Source organism: Thermobia domestica, chromosome 9 (genome assembly GCF_964235325.1).
Source record: "Thermobia domestica chromosome 9, izTheDome1.hap1.1, whole genome shotgun sequence".
NCBI classification, from domain to species: Eukaryota; Metazoa; Arthropoda; class Insecta; order Zygentoma; family Lepismatidae; genus Thermobia; species Thermobia domestica.
In genome coordinates, this window is record NC_137462.1 from 72,113,302 (window position 1) to 72,139,148 (window position 25,847).

General features: G+C 37.7%; 2 protein-coding genes across 6 annotated transcripts in view; one reads left to right on the forward strand and one right to left on the reverse strand.

Annotated features, from left to right (window-relative positions):
* The window catches only part of LOC145694744 (uncharacterized), a 184,683-nt gene that overhangs the window by 90,082 nt on the left and 68,754 nt on the right, over nt 1–25,847 (reverse strand). Inside the window, exon 1 of one of the 3 annotated variants that reach the window (XM_081771351.1) lies at nt 4,134–4,474. The exons of the other annotated variants lie outside the window; for them this stretch is intronic. Within the exon in view, the coding sequence (XP_081627477.1) occupies nt 4,134–4,426 (293 nt within the window). The 5' untranslated portion in view covers nt 4,427–4,474. Of the gene's footprint in view, nt 1–4,133; nt 4,475–25,847 lie in introns of those variants that run through there. 3 annotated transcript variants of the gene reach the window in all.
* Nucleotides 1–25,847, forward strand: part of LOC145694742 (uncharacterized) — a 753,582-nt gene that overhangs the window by 33,125 nt on the left and 694,610 nt on the right. The gene's annotated exons all lie outside the window — the stretch shown is intronic.

A 25,847-nucleotide genomic window follows, 5' to 3' on the forward strand; every position in this document is an offset into this window, starting at 1 on the left:
CACAAGGTCGCTGGGGATGGTTAGAAATAACGGTATATAAATATCAATTGGATGCTTGAGCAAGAAGATAGTTAAATGAGCGCCGAATATTGACGGCTTTCTACTATAAATCTTCTTAGTTGTTTATGTTCATTTTTAGTATCGGGGTGGCTTTCTGCACGTGAAAACCTTTTCGGTGTAATCTGGAAGCAACCCTATTAAAACGTGCAACGTTGTCAGAAGTATCTTAATAACATGAGTGCATGCCAAAGAAAATTATTGGGAGGTTGATCATACATATTACATAGCCTATAACTACGATAAAAATTTATTGGAAGTTTATATGTTAAGAAACTCTCAATAAAGAGAAACAAACCCTCTTAATTATATAGGAGTCGATGCATAAGTTCGTGCGGTTTTAATATTTTATATTTTATTTTTATTCTGCTCCTCTGTTAATTCAAATACAACATAGACATAACATTAATATATTCTACGAGAGTAACAATACATTGCATACATTTTATTGTTACTTATATTAACTCACAATCACTCATTGATGTATCACCTCCACCTGTATCTATGACCTACCAACGTTCAGGTAGTATTCAATGCCTCGCCTGTAGAACTGTTTTGGTTTGACTGGAAGAAATCAGCCATTGGTCAAGAGAAGCTGTTCTTTCAGCAATTGCTTCATTCCCCGTACACTGCACAAATTGTTCTTGCAGCTTCTGCTGCACTGGATCCTCGGTTAAACTCAAAGAGTAAAATGTGACGGAAATGATCACTTTTCTCAACTTGACATTCCATATTAGTTTGTCTGAAATATATACAATAATACGTTCACAATCAAGAAAACCTATGTCTCACAATACACAAACTCCAAACTAGGGTAAAACAACGGAATAACAATAAACAATCGCTTCACGCCGCATTGTTGCCAACCCAAAAGAAAACTGCGCGAACGTATGCATCGACCTTATTTTTTTCAAGATATGTTATCTTCAAAAGTTTCTGAGGGAGAAAAAAGAAGAAATTTCTGTCTTTTCGGGACTCGAAAGGCTATGGCCTGTCAGCTAGCTTTCTAGTGGGGTGTCGTGTTTTGACCCCCATCTCTGTTCTGGGTTGAGTTGATTTTGAATTTAACGTCCCTTTCAGCAGCGAGGCTGTATGAAACGGGACTGTTATCTCTGGGTTTGTACAACGGGGTTCCCTTAATTTAAATTTAAAATCTCGAGGCGTTAAATACCAACTACTTTTACCCTGATTCATAGGGGGTGATTTAACCCCTTCAGTGTGGATGGCGAGTTAACTCGTGTCTTCAAAACGCACCTGCTGTGCGGATGGCGTATATATACGCTTTCATTTTACTTTGGCTATTTTGTATTGCGTATGGCGAATATACTTGCCCATAGTATGAGTAATGTTATTCCCGACAATATTTAGCGAGTTTGGGCTCACCTAGGAACCCCAAGAGACCACACAGAAAAATTGGGCTTGGTCTGTTGAGGCATTCCCAAATTTTGTGTAACCTAACCATATGATGATGATGATGATGATGATAACCATAAATACGACAATGACAAGTTATAGTAGCTAATTAAAAGCAACAAAGTTCATAATGCCGAAAATTTCATTGTAATTGCTTGAGAGGTTCAAAAGTTATTAAAAGGTAAAAAATTCCAAAGTTCTAAAAAAAAAAAACTACACTTTTTACAGCGGTTCGCATCTGAAAATTACGCACTGAAGGGGTTAAACAAGCATTGCTCGTTGTGTAATTACGTTACAACTATGAAACAAATTTTATTCTCCTCCATAAATGTATGTTCTGACAGTGTTGTTAACCACATGTTTTATAAATGTGAAAATCAGACAAATTTTTGAAAAATTAAAAAATAAATAAAGAGTAAAATTTAAAATTCTCATTACCTCCACCTCCCTTGGTTATTAAATGCGTCGAAGGAACTCGGGATTTCTGTGTCTTGAAGTTCAATTTATTCGGGTATACGTCCTATAAAAATTATTTTTGAAATTGTGTTAACTGAAAAAATGCATTTATAATTCAACAATATTGAATTTTCTCTTATTTTTCCTGGTTTGCGTAAGTAACTAATCTCTCAAAATGTTGTACCTACATAACGATGGGAAATAAAAATATTGTATTCTCCTCTGCCAATCAATCTTCTAAGCACCCCATTTCCCCCGCCTCCGCCCATCCCTGCCTCCTAACCCTACTATAGTTTCCCGCCGACTACTTTCTGTGGGCCATGGTTTGGCCATACCACGCTGTTGCATTGAACAACTCAGAAGTCTCCCAGTAGCCTGAAATTCTTATCTTTTTGTTATGTTCCACAGTGAGGCATGTTCTCAAGAATGAAACCAGTTGAGAATGCTCCAAGAGCATTGCCAGAACGAAGAATGGAAAGATGGAGTGGGAAGGATAACTGTGATTTTGTTTCTAACTTACATGTAAAAGTAAATCTTTGTATCTGCACTTTCTTGAAAAAAAAAAAAAAAAAATCGCAAAATATAATCTCTTTGACTTGTGGTTCCGAAGATATAGCTCTTTAAATCTCCCGAAATTCGAACTTTTTGGCCAATATCTGAGGAACGGTGGCCTCTTAGATATTGATAAACACCAATATAACACTGGTCTACATCAATTTTGCTGACTGGAGGCTGCCAGCTGTTCTTTAATAATTCGAGTGTGCTAAATCGAAAAATGGAATCCGTTTTTCTCTATCACGTCAGGTATTTTCACAAAATGAAATTTTATCTAATATTTCATGTATGCTTTAGAACCATTAATCGTAACGTAGTTCTACAAGATGTCACAAGATGGCAGCACATACACTGTTACGTTTAATTTTATTTTTACGAGTTATTAAAGAATTAAAGTATATATTAAATAAAGTATAAGTAATTCAAAATCATGTTCAATTAAAATCGAAGAGGATATTACGTATGTAAAGGGTTGAAATAAGGGAGCACTCGCAGCTGAATTTTTATGCAGAGTGACGAATTACGTTGCACTCTTTGTTCATGGAAAACACGGCGAGTTAATAGATTGCGAAAGGTGTGCTAGAATTTTGTGGGAGTTTTGCGAACATTTACTGGTCTGGTTATTTCTAGTATTGGTGCACTGTATTGTTGTAGTGATATCTACAGAATTACAACTACTAGAGTGTAGACTACACACATTCTGGTCAAGTTGGCAGCTGTACCGAGGTTAAATAACGTGATATCTATTCGTAGAAAGTGTAAGAACGATCCGGATATATTTTGCTATATTTGTGGTTCTTTCACAACCCCGAAACAACGAACAAATATTTCGGAATTTATACAAAAATTGTATCATGCATATTTCGGGTGACCAAGATAAACCATGGGCACCACATAAAGTAGGCAGGACCTGTGTAGAAAATCTCAGACAATGGAGCAAGGGTCGAAGAACAAGCCTTAGTTTTGGAATCCCAACGGTGTGGCGAGAGCAGCAAAATCATGTAAATGACTGCTGTTTCTGTATGGTAAATGTATCTGGTATGAGCAGGAAATCTAAACATACTATTCAGTATCCTAATCTTTACTCCGCTAGAAGACCTGTTTCTTACAGTAATGAAATTCCTATCCCTACATGCAGCACGTTTGCAAGTTCCAGGGATGATGACGATAGCTCTGTCAACACAAATACAGAACATAGTGACGAGGATTTTGTGGTGTCTGATGAATGCAATTCATGCAATCCCTTCACTCAATCAGAATTAAATGATTTAATTCGCGACCTTGCTCTACCAAAAGCATCAGCAGAATTGCTGGGTTCAAGACTGAAAGAAAGGAATATGTTGCACCAGGAACAACTATCGTATATCGGGACAGAGAGAAGCATCTACTACAATATTTTCAAAAAGATGAAGAACTTGTGTATTGTACAGATGTAAAAAGACTAATTGAAGCTATGGGATGTGATTATGATGCGAAAGAATGGAGGCTCTTTATTGACCCTTCGAAGAGGAGTTTAAAGTACGTATTGCTTAGGGTGACCAGATTTTTTTAAATCCAAAAGAGTATATAAAAAAATTGACAGTATGAAGACAAGATGAATTACAGTATTTTATCCAATGTGCATGCAAATGAGTTAAAACAGTTTTACTCACCACCATTCATACTTCTGCGACGATCTTGCTTTCTTGAGTAAGTTAATGTTATCCTTTATTGCCAGTCTGAACTCTTCACAGGTCATGCTTACACTGAACTTCACTTTCATCACTTGTTCCAGTGTCGACACTGTGAGTTGACTTTTTTCCTCGCTCCAGTAAGTGTTAATAGCACTGAAGAGCCTCTCACAATCAACATTAGTGTCCGGTAAAGTAAACAAGAATTGCACGAGTGGCAAATCACTTTTAAATTTGACCCAGCCCGCACTAAATCTTTGTACACTATTTTCCATTTGCCCATCATTGTCTCTCTTTTCTCTCCCCACTGCTCAAGGTGTTCTTTAACGCATCTGGAAATTGCACAGTAAGTGTCAAAAATATCATTATCACTGAATTTCAACGAACTGTCTACATGTTTCACCTGCTCATAGAAATATGCAAACGACTCCTGAAATTCTTCATAGGTAACTGATGTGTCAAGTAGTAAATGTTTCATCTTGTTTGCTTCTCCGAAAAAAACGATGTGGCCACATCTCTAAGTATGTTATCACTTCAAAGTAAAACCTTCTTGACACTGAGTAGGCATATTCCTCTTTTATATTCCCTTCGTTTACAAGTTTCGTAATTAAATTTCTAGCAGAAAACGGAAAAAAAGTTTTGTTCAATTCTATCTTTGTATTTCCTCAGAAGTTCAAAATACCCAACAAAAACTTCAGTCGCTGTTATATCCTCCCTCTCAAATTTTGTAATTGTTTCAGTGAACAAGATTAACTGAGCATTCAAGAAATACAGCCACAACTCACTTGTTTCGTCCCGAAAGAAATTGACTATAGCTATTGGAGCATTTTCATCACTCAAAAAGTACCCCTTAAGTGGTTCATACTGACGTATAATTTTTTCTACACACGAAAGCAGAGACAAGAATCTTGTCTTTGAGTGATACAAAAGACCCTCATAATGACAGCCAATGAACTCACAAGTTTTTCAAATTTGCTGCCCTTACAGTAAAAATACTGAAATGGTTGTATATTTTAAAAACCAAATTCTCAACATCAATCGGTATTACTCTCGAACACGCCACAGAAATCCCATTGTGAAGGATATGAGCCCCACACCCGATAGGCAAAACATTTTTCTTCAACCTGCACTCTAGTTCGCTATGCACGTTTCCTGTTGTTTTATTTTTTATGCTTCCAAAATTTACTGGTGCATTATCAGCTACAAAACCGATTACCTTATTTTCCAAACAAAACTGACGTAATGTTCCCATTAATACGTTCGACACCGTTTCCGAGGTTTCATTTGATATGCTATGAATTTTTAGAAGACATGTTTTTACATTAATATCAGTATCTACTTCACGGTACCGCACTAAAACAGGCATGAGTTTGGTCGCTTTACGATTGGAAGCATCACAAACAACAACAGCGAAAGGAGCCTTTTTAACACTATTACTTAAAATATTTTCTGACCACACTCTTGTTAACAAAGCCTCCGTTTTCGTTCTCGCACATGCAAATTTTTTATTCACTGTTGATTTCAAAAGTTTGCTAGTGCAGTCCATGCTTCTAAAAGAGTGGTTATGTTTAACATCATGGTATGACCTAGAGACCTGCACGGGCTGGGCCTGGCCCAAAGCCCGAAGCCCGGCCCGGTCCGCGGGCCGGGCTTGGGCGGGCCGACTCTGCTATTTCTTTGGGCCGGGCCGGGCTTGGGCGGGCCGACACTGTTATTTCTTTGGGCCGGGCCGAGCTTGGGCTGGCCGACACTGATTTATCTTTAGATCGGGCCGGGCTGGGGTCGATCAATTGCAATTCTTTAATAATTATTGACTTTCGTTAAACGATAATTGGAATAAAGCCAAACGTTGAAGAAGTGTGTCCGTGAAAAATGTTACAAAGGATGCAATAGCTATTTACAGTTTATGTTGCTTAGCGGCTCCACTTTCACTATAGAGGATTGCAGTCATTATGCGGTAAATTGAGCTCTGACCTTGCCCTTCACTGAACTCAAAATATAACAAGAAGGGGTGGGAATGTTTTGCCTGACGCTAAACAATATTGCCATCTTCACTTTATGCTAAAAATCAATTAAGTTAGATTTGTGTTACAGGGAATGGAGTTTTTGTTCTCTCGATGACAGGCAAATTTCTAGGAGGCAATGGTACCATTCGAGAGCCAAGCGTCAGGTTGTGAACCAGAGTTTAGAAAATGTTTCTGAGGGTTAGGTCAAATTTAGTACTAAATTTTGAGAAAGATTGGGGCTCGAGCTAATTTTTAAAAAAAATTATCGGGCCGGGGTCGGGCCATAACCTTTTAAAATTGATCGGGCCCGGGCCGGGCTTGGGCCAAGAATTCTAAGAAACTTATCGGGCCGGGCCGGGCTCGGGCCGAAAATCTTCAAAACTTTTCGGGCCCGGGCTGGGCCGGGCCTAGGCACGGTTGGGCCGGATTGGGCTCGGGCCGAAAACTTCGGCCCGTGCAGGTCTCTAGTATGACCACACAAGTTCTAGTCGAATTAAATCTAGCTCTTCTGAAGATTCTGTGGTGAAAAAACTATCCAACTTACCTGTTTCGGAAGTTGATGAGCATTCAGTGTGCGACTTAGATTTTATATGTTGTTCTATATCATATTTCCCTTTATTATTTATTTTTTTTTTTTTTTTTATAGAGAACTCCTTCTTACATACCGTGCACCATGCTTTGTAAACATCGTTACTGCGGGCCCTTTTAATGCAAGGATAGCTTATTTCAAACGCTTGATTATACTGACATTTTCCTCGCGACATTGTTAATAAAATAAATCCTTCCAATCCTCGAATAATATAATTGATTGAGTGTACGCACGCACGTTAATTAGAATAATAATCACTGCGCGATTCTCACTACCAAGAACACTCACTTTGAAGGGAAAACAAAACCCCGTGCTATGAACTGTAGGAATACCAGATATAAATTCCTATAATATAAATCATTCCAGGTACTCAATCAATTTAAAATGTTGAAAGTTTGGATAAATCTATCACTTTAATTTTGCCGTCTTTACTATAGTTTTAGTACTAACTAATAAAACAGTTTAGTTATATTATTTTTTTTTCTTTTGCAAAAAGAAAATCTGGCAACCCTACAATGCAACGAGGACGAGAAACGCAGCACAGCGCAGCGGGTCTGCTACTACGAAGTACTAAACAGTGTTCTCAACGTCCAAGTTTTTACAAGAAAAAAATGCGATTTTCAATGGGAAAATGCATTAAACGTTAAATGAAATTGAAAATACCACAAAAGAGTATAATTCGATATTTGGGGGAAGAAAAAAGAGTATAGAGTATATGAACCTCGAAAAGAGTATAATACTCTTAAAAAGAGAATGTCTGGTCACCCTAGTATTGCTGCATAATGGCAATAAGTTGGCATCCATTCCTGCTGGTCACTCTACAAATTTGAAGGAAAGCTACCAAACATTGAAAATGCTCCTTGAGAAGATAAATTATGAGAATGATAGATGGCTTCTGTGTGGGGACCTCAAGGTAATGCCAATGTTACTGGGCCAACAAGCAGGTTTTACGAAATATCCTTGCTTTATTTGTTTATGGGACAGCCGTGCAAGGAATGAACACTGGGTACGAAGATTGTGGCCTGTCAGAGTAGATTTTGAAGTGGGAGTGAAAAACATCCAGAACGAACCGCTTGTTGACTCTTGTTTCTCCCTCCACTACACATAAAGCTGAGATTAATGAAACAGTGTATAAAAGCTTTGAATCAGGATGGTGCTTGCTTCAAATACATTTGCTCGAAATTTCCTGCATTGACACAGAAGGAAATGAAAGCTGGTATTTTTGTCGGCCCCCAGATAAGGTTGCTAATGAAAGATAAATAGTTCTTACAAACCATAAACCCCACAAAAAGAGATGCATGGGATGCTTTTTATGCCGTTGTTACAAACTTTCTTGGAAATTTTAAAGCGGACGACTACGAGAAACTTGTTGACAATTTGTTGGCCACATTTCAGAAGTTTGGAGTAAATATGAGTGTGAAGCTTCACTTTCTACACAGACATCTAGACTATTTTCCTTCCAATCTTGGTGCCCTTAGTGAAGAACAGGGTGAACGGTTTCACCAGGATATCAAAACCATGAAGAACCGGTATCAGGGAAGGTGGAACGAAAACATGATAGCGGACTATCGCAGCATGACGTTCCGGAGAACACTTACTGCAGAAAATCAAAGGAACAAACATTTTTGCCTAAGTAGGTAAGCACGTTGTGTTATTTTGTTGTGTGTATTTATCAGCTTGAGGTCGTAAATGAAATTTTAAAAAAATATATTGGATTTGCTTAACTTTCTATCAAGTCTATATGACAAATAGATTCGTAAAACTACTCCATAGTAATATTTTGGAACCATATATATATATATATATATATATATATACAGTAATCCAATACGTGCATGCTATTCTATAACCTTGAAGTATAAGATTGGTAGAACTGTAAACAACATAACAATAAAACAATGTAACAATAGAAGTAAAATGAAATAAAATTCCACAGGGGGTTGTTTTATAATATGAGTGGGTGGGTGTCAGTAACTTTATCGTAACTTGTTCCGTATATATGTTGATATTAAGGCAATAGTACAATATTTAATGTGTTTCTTACTAAGATATATGGAACAAATAAGAAACTTCTGTCAGTGTAAGTATGATCCGATTGTGTAAAATTCTGACGTGATAGGCAAAAACTAACTACACCACTGGAATCAGCGACCTCGATATTTTAAGAAACAAGTCAAATATCTAAGTCAGCAGAAAAAAAGTTTTCATATGTAGACCAGTGTAATCTATGATTTAAATCTTCCGAAATTAGAACTATATATATATATATATATATATATATATATATATATATATATATATATATATATATATATATATATATATATATATATATATATATATATACACAGGGTGAGTCAAAATAAGTGTTACAAGCTAATATCTCGCGAACTGTACATCATATAAGAAAAACATTAAGAGACAATGTACAATACAGAGGGGCCTAAGAAATAAGTCAAACATTAGGTTTCCCCCGCCCCCCACTTTGGGGAGAGGGGGTGAACTTGAAATTTTTAAACGGGAACATAGGTCGAGTGATACCTAGTTCGAAACATCTTGAAAAATTGAACAATTTTTGTAGGAAACAATTTTTGATATGGGGCACCGTTTTCAAGATGGGCCCCAAAAATGGTCCTGTATCCGATAAAATTTCCAGTACTTATAAATAAGTGTTACAAGCCAATACCTCGCGAACTATACATCATATAAGAAAAAACATTAAGAGACAATGTGCAATACAGAGGGGCCTAAGAAATAAGTCAAACATTAGGTTTCCCCCGCCCCCCATTTTGGGGGGAGGGGGTAAACGTGAAATTTTCAAATGGGAACATAGGTCGAGTGATACCTCGTTCGAAAGAGCTTGAAAAATTAAACAATTTTGATATGGGGCACCGTTTTCAAGATAGACCCCAAAATTGGTCCTGTATCAGAAAAATTTCCAGTACTTATAAATCGGAAACGTATGAGTAGGAAACGATTAAACAAAAAATGAAAAACGGAAACATCATAGGCAATGTGGAATGATGTTGTCGTGGTGTCCCCAGGGCCCTAATCATGGGGCCCCGGGACCAATTTCAAAATTTCAAATGGGAATATAGGTTGAGTGATACCTTGTTTGATAGATCGTGGAAAGCCAAACAGTTTCGTACAAAATTTGTTTTCATTTCGGGCAAGCCTGTTTCAAAATGTCCGCCATAAATGGTTCCACATTCAGATAGAAAGTGCAGTGTTCAAATTGAGTATTACACGCCAATATCAACGCAACGAACTACGCATCAAATAAGAAAAGTGTTAAGAGTCAATGTACAACACAAAGCCTGAAATTTTTGTTAAAGAAGTTCCCTCGCCCCGCTTTTGTATGGAGGGGTGTACATGGAATTTTCAAATCGCAACATAGGGCGAGTGATACCTCTTTGATAGATCGTGAAATACCAAACAGCTTACTACAAAAGTTGTTTTGATTTGAGGCAAGCCTGTCATAACAGCATTACCACAAACTAATATCCTGTAAAGTAGTAGGATAACGTTTAGTAATTCTACGGGTATGTGCGATGTTAAAAATTGTAATTTTAATCACTGTAAAGCAAATAATTTCAACACTTACCATGTTACAAATGATGCTCGATATGTCCTCCATCCTGCTCCACACACCTCCGTAAGCGGCGGCATAGGGATGTTCGTACATCATGTAGCATCTCTGGAGTGATAGATGCACACACCTTGGATACGCGCCTTCATATCATCACTAGTTGTTGGTACGTTGGACATTACCCGATCCTTAATATAACCCCAGAGGAAAAATCAAGTGGGATTAGGTCAGGAGATCGTGGAGGCCAGTGAATAGGACCTCGACGCCCAATCCATTTATTGGCCATACGGTGGTCCAATAAGGCTCTGACCTGGCGTGCGTTGTGTGCTGGAGCACCATCATGTTGATACCACATTCTTATACGTTCAGCGAAAGGAATATTCTCTAACAACTCCGGGTATAGTACATCACTGATAAATGCGGCGTAGGTATCACCAGTAAGACGTCCATCAAAAAAATATGGCCCAATGATATGGTTACCAAGGATGCCACACCATACATTAAGAGACCACCGATGCTGATGAGCAACTTGTCTCTGCCATAGTGGGTTTTCCCTAGCCCAATAATGCATATTATGTCGGTTTACGTGTCCTGTGTTTGTAAATGTAGCTTCATCGCTAAACAAGATGGTGGATATGAAGTTGCGCTGTCTGTTTTCCATACCTTCCAACCACAGACAAAATTGCAATCTGGCATGAAAATCATTGTCAGATAGTTCCTGATGTAAGATGATATGATACCGATGAAACATGTACTCGTGCAAAATACGCACTACAGATCTTTCGCTAACTCCACTGGCCTGAGCGAGATGTCTCGTGGTAACATGTGGGTCTACATGCACTGCTGCCAATATTCATGTTGCACGTTCTTCATTGGCTGCAGAGCGGTAACGACCCTACCTCGTCCACGGACAAGACTACCATGTTGCCGCAAACGTCTCTCCAGTCGCAGAAATGCCATGTGAGATGTTTGTTGGCGTTGGGGATAGCGCATTGCATACATTCGTGCCGCGTTACGATAGTTTCTTCTACATTCGCCCAACACCAGCAACATATCTACACAATGATCAAACACCGCCATTGCTCTATTCAAACGTTACCCAAACTAATAATATTAATACGATAGTGTTCGTTTCCTTGTACGGAAAACTTATCACCAAAGTTGATATCCCGTTCTTTCTACGTCTGAACACTTACACTTACATTTATTACGTTTCCATAGCGATTACATTAACAGTTGACGATCAAAAATAAATTAAAGATATTTCTTTGCAACTTTCTTTTCTTTGTATAAAACGGCTCAAATAATTCGCCTCTGAACCTTTTTTTTATAAGTTGGTACAGATTGTTAATGCAACATACAACGTTATTGTTGTACTATGTTCCGAAGGCCATCGGTTCCATTCTCCAGGCAATGACGTTGACGGGCTTTCCTTACTTTAACTGGGCACATGTTGAGATGTTGCCTACAAGTAGGGCCTAATAGGTACCTTCCTATCCCTTTCTCATGGGATTGTAGTGATTGAGGAACGACGTCTCTTTGCGCATACGTATTAATATTATTCATTGTACTATTATTTTCATTCATATTATTATTATTATTACTAGTTTTTTATTATTTTTCGTATTCTTCTTCTTCTTCTTCTTATTATTATTATTATTATTATTACGTTAACCCTTATAGGTCGATTTTGCCCCCGAACATTTTACTTGTTATTCACTTACAGTATGATGATGGAACCTCGTGTTCGACATATTTTTAGGCCTGTTTGTATTGTACATTGACTCTTAACACTTTTTATTTGATGCAATAATTCGCGGGATATTGGCTTGTAACACTCAGTTTGAACACTGCACTTTCTATCTAAATGTGGAACCATTTCCGACGGCCATTTTGAAACAGGCTTGCCCGAAATCAAAACAATTTTTTCCTAAGCTGTTTAGTTTTCCATAATCTCAAACAAGGTATCACTCGACCTATATTCAGATTTGAAATTTTAAAATTGGTCCCGGGGCCACATGATGGAGCTCTGGGGCACCACGACAACACCATTCCACGTTGCCTATGGCGTTTACCTTTTTCATTTTCTGTTTCATGTTTTTCTACTTAGCCGTTTCCGATTTATAAGTACTGGAAATTTTATCGAATACAGGACCAATTTTGGGTCTATCTTGAAAACGGTGCCCATTTTAAAAAATTGTTCAATTTTTCAAGCTCTTTCGAACGAGGTATCACTCGACCTATGTTCCCATTTGAAAATTTCACGTTCACCCCCCTCCCCCCAAAATGGGAGGCGGGGGAAACCTAATGTTTGACTCATTTTTTAGGCCCCTCTGTATTGTACATTGTCTCTTAATGTTTTTCTTATATGATGTATAGTTCGCGAGATATTAGCTTGTAACACTTATTTTGACTCACCCTGTATATTTTGCCAATATCTCGGAAACGGTAAATCATAGAGAGGTGATATTGATGCTGATCAATACCTAAGGTGAACATTTTGGTACCAATATTAACTAGTGGCCACTGGTTACTATTTGGTACCAAAATGTTCACCATCCGCTTAGGTATTGGCCACCACCAACGGTTCCCGAGATATGGCTCCTTAAATCTCCGGAAATGAGACATTTTTTGGCCAATATCTCGGGAACGGTAAGAGTGGCGCGAAAACTTCCATCACTTTTTTGGTAGTTTTTGATGTACTGTGGAATGGAGGGCTCAAAATTAAAAAAAAAAAAAAGAAATCGCAAATAACAGACACACACACACGCACGTAGACAGACATAAGGAATGCAGTAACGAACTTTTTTTTTTTCTTTCTTTAAGTTCGTTGAATATACTGTATCTGCCGCTGTGATATCAAACTCACTTTTACTTGTCCGTAGACAGTTTTGAATTTTGTTTTAGTATTAAAAAAAAGATATGTAAATTCGTTTGTTCAGTCAGAGGACCACTAACTGCCCGTCCGTGCTAACTGCAAGGGGGAATTTGAGGTTCCGTGCCATTTCATCGTTGTTTTGTTTCTATAGTTCGTAATATACAGTGTTGCCAACGAGTTTGCACAAAATCCCGCTAAATTGAAAACCAAAACCGCCAGAATTCCACCAAAAAAATATCGCGATCTACAAATATAGCTAAAAGTCCCGCTACACCTGAAAAAGCTGCATATTTTAATTAATTCCAACCTATGCACTAAAAAAATAAAGCACAGAAGTACTTACCACTAATTCATTAATGGAGCTAATTCATCCTCCGATTCGTCGTCTTTAACTTGTACATTGGAGTACGTTGCTCTTGTCATAGTATGAGCACTTCCCGCGTCGTCTCAACCCTGCACGAGTAGTAAGAATAGCGTCAACCATCTCTCTTCCCATTTGCACAGAATGAGAAACACAACGAACTAACACGAGATGATTGATTTCTTTTTTTAAAATTTGATACACACCATTATTAACTCCCACCATGACATTAGCGTACCGCGTATTTTCTTCAAATCAAGCCCGAAATCTTTCAAAGCTACTTTTAGTATCTCCACACTTGAATTAGCATCAGCCGATTGTAACTCGTACATTCCTAAGTAGACACGGCAGTAGAACGTGCATCAGAATAGTAAATGATACATAAACCTAGCTGTTTGACTACACCAATATCTGTTGATTCATCAAGAAGAATGCCATAGTCACTGTCACCAATGTCTTTCCGAAGGCTCTCCTTAAAGTATGCAGATATAATATTCTTGATCATAGCACTACACTTACTACGATGTAAGTGTACCTCTTTCACTTGGAAATAGCGTTTGCACAATTCACTAAGATGGTCAATGCTTCTAATAGAACAATGACACGCGGTAGATAAAGCCAACACTGCCTCGACTCGAGCAGTATCAAAAGAAACGTTTGTCACAGGGAATTCTATTTTCTTTTGTCTGTTTGAACTAAAAGGTTCAGCTGCACTTACGTGTTTTTTAGTTTTGCTATGCGCTATAAGATCAGAAAATTTTGCTTTCACTTTGCACCGAGCTACCATACGATCTTCCTCAATTTCCAATACCCAGTCTTTCAAATTTAGATCATTTAGCCAATCTTTTCTAGATTTTTGAGAATAACTTGCTCTTGTTCGTCCCATTGTTACACCACACAATGGCAATTGTAGTCAAGAAACACTAAATGTAGCACAAGTCTGCATAAACCGGAAAAAGAAACGACCGACCACAGAACTGTCAACTAACAACTATTAATTGACGGGAAGTGGTAGCGGGAACAGAGTCCTCATTCGAACAAAATTAGGCCGTTTCGGATGCTTAATTCGGAACGATCATATCCAGTGAAGGAACGAAAGGGACGAGCATACGTCTCGATTAAACGGGATTGTCCCGTTGATTTCGAAAAAGGAGAACGTTGCCAACATACCACGTCCCGAGAGCAACATTGCCACATACAACTTCTATAGTACACATGTAACTCGCAAGCATCTGTAATACACTCGTCCAATACTTAGAAAAGAAAAAAATACAACAGTAATACATTTTATCAAAAAGTAACATGTTTTGAAATACGTTGCAAATATCTTTTTAAACAAGCTAGATTTCCCGCTGCCCCGCTGCCAGCCAATTTTCACCGCTAGACACGATCGTAAAACCACCAGATTTAGCGGAAAACCGCTGCCGTTGGCAACACTGGTAATATACCTGCTGTCCTTTTCTTCGTCACTCACATAATCTGGTTCTTTCTAAATTTATTGTCAAGGAGTAAGGCAATAAGAAAGAAGAAAATATATTTCCTCTGGACGTGCTGAGCTTAGAAAAATTAATTATCTTCGGTATAAATTTTTTGCTTTATAAAAACATAGTCTTGGTTGAGAGGGAAAACAATGAAAATAACTTGCGCCTGCTTTTCTTCTCAAGCATAAGCATGCCATTTGCACGTTCTCTCTAATGTTTCAACATTTTGTTTTCAAATGAGTCTTGTCAAAGTTACCATATATATGTCAAAAGGTCATCTAAACGAATGACAAAGAAGTTTAACGGGGAAGGTGTGTATAAAATATGAGACGCCAGTGATTGAGTTTTGGGGAGTGTTTGTTTTATCAACAAAGGCATAAACAGCTCTGATTCTGTCTCATAGCTATTTATTACCTATACGTGAAAACAAACACTGGACACGTGTCGAAAAAAAAAAAAAAAAAAGGTGGTCCGAGATTTCTGCGTCGCATGGCGATGAAAAAAAGAAAAAGAAAGAAAAAATGGAAAATGATACAGTAAACACAAAGCACATCTAATGGAACTTCTTTCAAGACTTGAACAAACTATTAAGTCCTGTGATGAAAATAAGCAGTGCCAGTAGCGTAGCCAGGATTTTTGTTTGGGGGGGCCTTAGTATTGATATATATACCCTACCCCTACGTATGTTGCGGAGCATGGCATCGGGGGTGTCACTCTTTACCTCACCGACCACGAAAACTATGGATTCAACACTGATATTGGTCATTTTCGATTATTTTTAAATCTCTCTCCCTCTTCCCCTCCCCTAAGTTGTATCGTCAAAGTGACATGATAAAAAAAAACATCCCAGGCCCGAAACTCATCTATATTTAAAATTTGATCGAGATCAGTCATCTGTGTCGTCCTGCCTCCCCCCCTCTCCGACATCCGCTACAAACAACGAAAACACATTATTTCGTTTGTGCTCAATTTGTTCTAATTTCTTTTACAGTATTACAGTTTGTTCTTTAACCGTTTTAAAAAATAAAGCAAACTAATTGTGGTGGAGCTAGAAAAACGTCGTCCTGGCCCCCCACAACCTTGAAGTCATCGGTTAAAGTAAGAAAGTAGCTTAAATCGTTAGTGGTCGATTTCTTCTAATTTGTTTTATAGTATCAAAGTTTGTTCTTCAACCATTTTAGAGATATAAAGAAAAAAAATGTTGTGGGGCTGAACGACGTTGTCCATGCCCTCCCCCACACTAGAGACCTGCACGGGCCGGGCTTCGGCGGGCCGACTCTATTATTTCTTTGGGCCGGGCCGGGCTTGGGCTGGCCGACACTGATTTCTCTTCAGGTCGGGCCGGGCTGGGGCCGATCAATTGCAATTCTTTAATAATTGACTTTCGTTAAATGATAATTGGTATAAAGCCAAACGTTGAAGAAGTGTGTCCGTGAAAAATGTTACAAAGAATGCAATAGCTATTTACAGTTTGTGTTGCTTAGCGGCTCCACTTTCACTATAGAGGATTGCCAAGGTCCGTCGACCCTACTTGCAGGCATTATGCGGTAAATTGAGCTCTCACCTTGACCTTCGCTGAACTGAAATTATAACAAGAAGGGGTGGGAATGTTTTGCCTGTCGCTAAACAATATTTCCATCTTCACTTTATGCTAAAAATCAATTAAGTTAGATTTTTGTTACAGGTAATGGAGTTTTTGTTCTCTCGATGACAGGCATAGTTCTAGGAGGCAATGGTACCATTCGGGAGGCAAGCGTCAGGTTGTGAACCAGAGTTTAGAAATTGTTTCTGAGGGTTAGGTCAAATTTAGTACTAAAGTTTGAGAAAGATTCGGGCTCAAGCTAATTTTTTTTAAATATCGGGCCGGTGTTAAGAGTGTGGGGAGCGCCAGGCTTGGTCGCCAAATGTAAATAGATGGTAAGCCTCACGCTCGGGTGCCACGTTGTATAGAGCCCCTAAAGGCTCGGAGTGCCAAAATGTGTATAACTATGCTGAGTCCCCGGAGAGAGAAGAAGGAGGCGTACCAGTGATGGTGAGGTGTGTCTCTCTCCCTTCATTTGACAGCAGTCTTACTTCACACCGCGGAAAACTGTCTGTCATCGTGGGTCCCATGAACTATGAACTTTACTGATTTGCGGTAGAGACTGAAGAAAAAAAAAGGACAATATTTGAGACTCTTTAATTTAATCACGATTTTAGTTGATAGAAAAATTCAAACTGTTCCTATGTAGATCTATGCTACAGTTATTAGTCTAAAGAAAGTTCCGATTTTGAGATCTACACAGGTCTCATAGTTCATGTGGCCTACCTTGATCATTTGTTCTCGAAACGACTCATGAGCTACAAAGTTAGTAGTAGCTCATGTAACATGAGATTGAGTCTAGTTACACCAGCAGAATACACATTACCAAGGAATACTATTCGCAGTAAAGTTACCCTGAAAACGCCGAACAACGTCCACCTGAAAAAACAGAAATTACAAAGCATTTGTTATGTTTTTGGTACTCACCACTCGGCATGTGACCATTGAGGTTACCAGCAAGGAATCCATAACAAAGCTGAAGAGATGTGAATTTTGATTAATTTTAATATAACTTCGTGATAAAATAAACTTTACACATTTCTCCACTGGAACACTGCACAATAAAAAAATGAAATGATTTTAATTCTTACGCAGTAGCTACTGTATTAGTATTAAACAGTTCAAGTCCACGCGTGTTATATTGAAGTGGTCCTCATATGAAATGTCCTAGATGATTCAGGGTCTTCATCATGGAGTGTTGTCTCCTGTCCGCATGCACTCTTCCATACATGCATGACGTCCTTCTTCCCAATCAGGACGGTTTCTGGAAGCTCGGTCTCGAAAATCACGCCGGCTCCGTAGTTCTCCTGATTATACTATCTCTCTTAATATGCGGAGAGTAATTGGAGTAGTTTTCACAGTAAAGGTGACATTGGCGCGTCACACTTTACTGACTCCTTGATTGCGTGGTGCAAAAGTCCCACTATTCAAAATGTACTGGTTAAAAAAAAACTGTTCATGGCGTGTGACTCACGATGCACAGGTTAAATAAAAAAATTCTTCATACGAAATATGGTATAGCATCTCTTCAAGGCTTATGATAATGTTCCCGGGAGTGATGGAAACTTGCAGAACGTGTGTCCATGGTATATCTGTGCCACACAATTTGTCCACTAGCACACATTAGTAAACTTCACCGACAGAGTATCTCTTCAACTTGATAGCTGAATGTGGTGCTTAATAACACCCCTAACTACCTCACGGTGATGTAGGAAACAAAAGTTGATTAATAAAATCACACTCCCGATGGGATCATATATAACTGATATTTCCCCTCTTGTTCTATCTATGTAGGTATGATCTGTCAGGAAAGTAAATGTACACCTATTTTTCGAGTCTGGCATTCCTGCGCTCCATCTGTGGAGAGTATGAGAATTAAATCAATCAAAAGTTTACTGAGGGGCAAAAAGAAAAGCTTAATCTGAATAAGACATTGCAGAGGGGCACAAGCTGTGAATGCGAATAGTGCATTGTGTAAATAAAGGACGACACCGAAAGAGAAAGCCAGAAACAGCTGTTAAACTTACAAAAAAAGAGTAAAAATTGTCGAAGTGGGAACATAAAACACAAATACAACAAATACGCCGACAACTAAACGATCACTATGCCATGATCTTGGTGTAGTGGTTAAGGTGCTGGCTTACAAATGCAAAGGACGCAAGTTCGAATCTTAAGCGAGGACATTTTAAAAATTTTTGTTAATAATACATACAACTCATGAGAGATGGTAAAAGAGGTCGTATTTAGTTTTTCTTAGCAATTATTATTGGTAATGTTGAGTACTGGTAATACTTTTGTCTTTGCGTATTGCTTTTATTCTTTTCTTCATTTCCAAAGAGAAGAATATCCGAACAAATGCCACAAAAATTCCTCATATTTTGAATGTAAACGCCATTTGCAATTAGTGAAGAATAAAAATTGAACGTTCCGATGTAGCTGCAAAAAGTAAAAAGAAAAACATGGAAGTGGACCATACTCATGGTTATTAAAAATACAATTTCTACATGCCTTACACCTCCCGACCACGTTTCTACGTTAGCAAGTAAGAAGTTTGTGTTTAGGTTAGGTTGGTCAATACGTTTTGCAAAGGGGCCCGGTTTACCTCTGACGCACCACAGGTGCGAGAAGGGAGAAAAACACTTTTTCTCTTACCCTCTGTGTGTCTACTTATCTATCTATTTGTATATATATAACGCTATTTGTGAATGCCATAACCACCCTAATTTTCAGCGGATTGAGACGAAACTTGGCACAAACATTAATTGTTGAAATATCTTGATGAGTTCGTTAACCAGAATAATCAGATGAAAATGTTCAAAATGGTGGCTCTTCAAACTCTTAAAAACTTCCAAGGGAACCAAATTTCGCCCATAAATAGGTATTCAGAAAGTTTGAATAAATTTTCCTCTTTTACTGAAATATTTGTGTGCAGAAACTTATTGAAATATTGGACCCGATTAATCGCCTAAAGAAGGTTCTCGCCCTTTCGCTACGGTCAGGTTTTTTTTTTGTAGGAGGGGGTTATTTTCCTATCGGAACAAGATGATTGTTAGTGATGATATGAAATTACACATTGAAAGTGAAGTAACTTGTGTAACGTGTTATTTGAAAGAATAATATAATAAATGTGCATTCCTCTAACACAGAGAACTGTAAATCATGTATTTCGAGTTCGGGAGCCTGAATGGCGAGGAGTGTTATTTGATTTGCTTTTTAGTAACACATTGCATTGCAAATAAAGGTAAGCAACATTAGTGGTAAGTAAAACAATAATAATAATAATAATAATAATAATAATAATAATAATAATAATAATAATAATAATAATAATAATAATAGGTGTTGTTTGTGGCAAGGCAATATCTTCCTCAGTTCTTCAAACGAATTGATTGTAACGCCATATCTCCCTTACAAACAAAATATTAGCAATTTATATCGAGAAAACGAGAAACTGTAGAGCGATGGGAGCAACGTTGGACAGTATGCACTCATAGTACTCAGAAAAGTAAGCGATTTCAATGCAAAATGAACGAAGAGTCATTGTCATGGGTACTCATGGGGCCACGGCAGAGCCCTCTTTAGGCAAAGTGTCAATAACTTATATCGAGAGGTAATACTGGGATGGGACCAACTTTGGACACCGTGGACCCATAAAGCTCATCGAAAAAAAATAGGGGGGGGGGGCGCCAGCCAGCCTTTCTTATTTCCACATAATAATATAAAATTATGTTGTCGAAATACACACACGAGTTAGCTACTAATATTTCATATTATTATTATTATTATTATCGACAGCGTCTTTTCATTACGTGTGCGTGTTTGACATGAAGCCAAAGAGAAGATCCATCATTCGTAGAAAGAATAATAGTCAGTTACTTTAACTGTGAACGACAGCGAAAAATACGAAAAGAGTGGACTACCTGTAGCGAAAAAAGCAATATTTTCTCTCAAATGGATAAAAAATCAAGCCGAGATTAATTCGAACTCGCATGGACGGCGCAAAAAGCCAGTGCTTTGTCCACTTTTTTTTAACTGACTCACTGAACGTGTTTCAGTAACTTACTTATTGCTAATTTTACTTGCTTCACTTGTTTAACTTGCTTTTTCTAATAACTTATAACGACAGAGACACGAACACAGAAACATCGAGAACAGTTAAAAATCATAGATGCTCTCCCGCCGGGAATCGAACCTGGAACTCCATACACCAAAGGCGCACGTGCTAGCGACTAGACCAGCGGGAAGGGCACTACTCTCTCCCTGTGTCGTTAGGGATTACGACCACTGTCTTGCCAGCTATCACTTCTGTGGGTTGTATACTATGATCACATGTTTCTTCTCTGCTGGAAGAGTAAAACCTACATTATATGTAATACATGAGGTATTTAGACCTACATGCTCTTCATATAATGTAATAAAAGGGTCATGCTGGGAATAAGAAAAAGAACATTCCTTGGACAAAACGGAAACTATTGGCATCAGAAATATTTATCTACGAGGCATGCGCAGTAGTATATTTCAGAATAGTTACTGTTTTGTTCAGTAAACGAAGAAAGGGGTATAAAAAAGCAAATATGTCGCGTCAACGAGATCGACCAGATTTGACAGGGGCGGAAGCAGATGTATAGTAATACAACAACTTCTCTCAGTTGATACGAGCCGAGCCGGTTGATATCACTACCCGAGTTGGTCTTCTGCTTGGGCTCAAGAATTCGACCGTGCAGGTCTCAGCCTTAATTTTAAGAACTACAGTATAATTTTAAGTACTACAAGAAAAATACCTTTGACTCGACTCGGATTGAACTCGAGTCGAGTCGAATTTTTGCTCGACTCCTGCTCATCCCTATTCGTATTTGTATTTTGTTTCCACTTCAACAATTTCTACTCTTTTTTTTCTTCGTTTACCTATTGTTTCTGGATTTCTCTGTCGGTGTCGTCCTTTATTAACACCATGCACTATTCTTATTCCCAGCTTGTGACCCGCTTCAATGTCTTATTCAGTTTAGGCTTTTCTCCTTACATTGACTTGACATGTAATTGATTTAATTCTCACTTTCCGCGCACGACCGATGAAAATGTTTTATTATTATTATTATTATTATTATTATTATTATTATTATTATTATTATTATTATTATTATTATTATTATACTATTGAACTTGCACGGCGAAATTACTGTATAATACGATATCATTTCAGTAATTTTATTCCATTGTATGTTATTTAATTTATTAATGGGCACTAAATTGTCTCTAGATCAACGAATAAATTAACTACGGCACGCACTTTGGTGGAAATATCATTACATGAACATGTTTGGAACGAACCAATAATCTTATTGCAATTATATTTCCACCAAAGTGCATGCCGTAGTTAATTTATTCGTTGATCTGGAGACAATTTAGTGCCCATTAATAAACTAAATAACATACAATGGAGTAAAATTACAGAAATGATATCGTATTATACAGTAATTTCGCCGTGCAAGTTCAATAGTATAATAATAATAATAATAATAATAATAATAATAATAATAATAATAATAATAATAATAATAATAATAATAATAATAATAATAATAATAATAAAACATTTTCATCGGTCGTGCGCGGAAAGTGAGAATTAAATCAATCACATGTGAAGTCAATGTAAGAAGAAAAGCCTAAACTGAATAAGACATTGAAGCGGGTCACAAGCTGGGAATAAGAATAGTGCACGGTGTAAATAAAGGACGACACCGAAAGAGAAATCCAGAAACAGCAGGTAAATGGAGAAAAAAGAGTAGACATTGTTGAAGTGGAAACATAAAATACAAACACGAATAGGGATGAGCACAAGTCGAGCCAAAATTCAATTCAACTCGAGTACAATTTGAGTCGAGTCAAAGGGAATTTTCTTGAATTGAGTTCCGAGCCAAGTCGCTGTTTTCGAGGTCGAGTTTCGAGTTGAGTTGAGTTTGATAATGGCTCGCTCGCTCGTTCATCTCGTTTTAACTCGTTTTGAAATATTGGCCTGATCAGACTGGAAAGCAAAAGCCATGAGAAATGTAAGCAGTAATGTGGAATACTTTTAGTGTTGCTCACGACAGAGGTGCGTCTCATCTCGTAATTTTAGTGCATCTCGTGGGGCAATTTTAGTGTATCTCGTCTCGTCTAGATAACGAGAAGACAAGAGTTTATTATTATTATTATTATTATTACGAGACAGCCTCAAATGTCGTAATCACCAATATAAGTATATACTGTAATTCTTAAAATCAAGGCTGAGATCTGCACGGTCGAATTCTTGAGCCCAAGCAGAAGACCAACTCGGGTAGTGATATCAACCGGCTCGGCTCGTATCAACTGAGCGAACAGCTCGAGTCGGCTCGGTTGGGATGAGCCGATGACCCGAGCCGGCTTAGTTGGAACAAGCCATCGACTCAGCTCAATTGAGCCGATGGCTCGAGCTTTCTCGGTTGGGATGGGTCACCTACTCAGCTCATGTGAACCGGTTCGAGCCAGCTAAGTTGAAACTAGTTCATCAGCACGTTTCGACTCAGCTCAACTAAGCCGATGGCTCAAATCGGCTCGGTGTGGTGAGCTGTTGGCTCGGCTCACTTCTCGATTCGGTTCGATATTGAATGAGCTGTAAGCCGAGCAGCTCGAGCCATTGAGAAGCCCAAACCCGGTCCCAGCTGTTTTGAATATGTTTGGATGAAGCCTATAACTTTTAACAATTTTTTGCTCGAGCCCGAATACTTGCCCCTTAGGAACTCAAACCCAGAACGTGACCGATGTCCTTGCCTCCTGAGGACTTCCAGACGACCGAGATCGACAGTCAATTAGCTTTTACTATTCAGATACAAACCGTATATCTTTTAAAGATTATACATGGAGTTGATATAATAATAATAATAATAATAATAATAATAATAATAATAATAATAATAATAATAATAATAATAATAATAATAATAATAATAATAATAATAATAGTTTTAAACTTGCCCTGAAATTTGGCAAAACTTACTTAAAAGTAGAGATTTCGGGGAAAGGGTTCCGTACCTTTAAGACACCTCTGCAACTACCAACATTTTAAACTAGAACCTTTTATTGAAGTTTCATGTAGAAAGTATTTTATGTTTTGAGGAAAATAACTGTAATAAATATAACTGAATATCACGCGACAGTAAGGCATATAATAAACTAATTTTTAGAATATGCAGAGGTAAATATAAAAGCTTTGCTACAAAAATACCTACACAGAGCATAATTCAATGAGCTCTGAAATACAATGTAACGAAATAGCCTATGAGATTCAGTCCACAGAGCAATTGTTACTTAAAGAATGGACATACACTATTTCGAGAATCGAGACAAGACGGGAAATGTTTACGATACTTTTCGTCTCATCTCGATTCTCATCTCCAAAGAGAGACGAAAATTTTGATTTAGCCCTGACCCGTCTCGAATGTAAAATGTTAATTCTCATGTTATTTTATTTGTTTTAGAAACGAGATGAGAAACTCCTCTTCTCGTGAGCAACATTAAACCAAACCGAAATATTCTTTCCAAATGTCACGTTTCTCCTTGTAATGGTATGACCTGAGCGATAATTTAGCTTCTAGCTTTTAATCTTCTACGAGATAATAATAATTATTATTATTACTATTATTATTCCTGAAGATTTGATAGTTCAAGTATTGAAACATCCGAGTATTCAAATATCTGAATATAATAAAACGTATGTTATCGCTGATCAATCGCCATCAAAAATTCTAAAGTAAGAAAAAAAATTGCAACGTGCATTCGTAGAAGCACCTTGACCACTGAACCGCGATCGCTACGCGGTAAACGATCCGTCTTTAGTCTGGTTACGTTAGGTTTCTTTGTCTCCGCTTGCAAACTTGTATGTTATATTTTTCGATTCAAAATGTCTTTCGTATTTCTTTTATGAAGTCGGCAAAGTTTATATTAATAACTTGAGTTTTTCTTAAACCACTGGTTCACAAGTTCGTTCTTTCTCCACACGAAACTACAAATATGACATATTGAATTCTCATACTCCCCATTTCTTTCAATGCAGTCGCCATTACCTGGTCAAAGACTTATTTCCGCCACGATTCATATTAACAAAAATAAATTCATTTTTCGGAAGCGGAACTTTCACTTTCCGGATTACGCAAAATTATGGAATTCAGTTATACTCCGGAATTCAGAAGAATTTCGGAACTCGGAAAGAATCTGGAATTTAGAAAATTCCGGAATTGAGAAAAACTCCGACTTTCGAAAAAATCCGGATTTTCCGAATTCCGGAATGTTAACGAAATCAGAAATTTCTAAATTCCGGATTTTTCCGAATTCCGAAATTATTACAAAATTGGAATTTTCCGAATTCCGGAATTTGTCCGGCTTTACTTTCGGGAGTCCGAAAACTAATAATTCCGGAACGGGCTATCCCTAGTTTATACACAACCTTTCAGAACACTAAGCTAGTAGCTGTCTACAAACAAACAAGTAATGCAAAGCATGTTGTATACTGCAATACGTCATGTATTAAAATCCGACACCATGACCCTTTTATTACATTATATGAAGAGCATGTAGGTCTAAATACCTCATGTATTACATATAATGTAGGTTTTACTCTTCCAGCAAAGAAGAAACATGTGATCATAGTATACAACCCACAGAAGTGGTAGCTGGCAATACAGTGGTCGTAATCCCTAACGACACAGGAAGTGAGCGTTGCCATCGCCGCTGGTCTAGAGGCTAGCACGTGAGCCTTGGGTGTATGGAGTCTCGGGTTCGATTCTCGGCGGGAGAGCATCTATGATTTTTAACTGTTCTCGATGTTTCTGTGTGCGTGTCCCTGTCGTTATAAGTTATTAGAAAAAGCAAGTTAAACGAGTGAAGCAAGTAAAATTAGCAATAAGTAAGTTACTGAAACGCGTTCGGTGAGTCAGTTAAAAAAGTAGTGGACAAAGCACTGGCTTTTCGCGCCGTCCATGGGAGTTCGAATCAATCTCGGCTTGATATTTTATCCATTTGAGAGAAAGTATTGTTTCTTTTCGCTACAAGATGGATTTTCTCTTTGGTTTCATGTCAAACATGCTCACGTAATGAAAAGACGCTGTAGATAATAATAATAATAATAATAATAATAATAATAATAATAATAATAATAATAATAACATAATAATAATAATAATAATAATAATAATAATA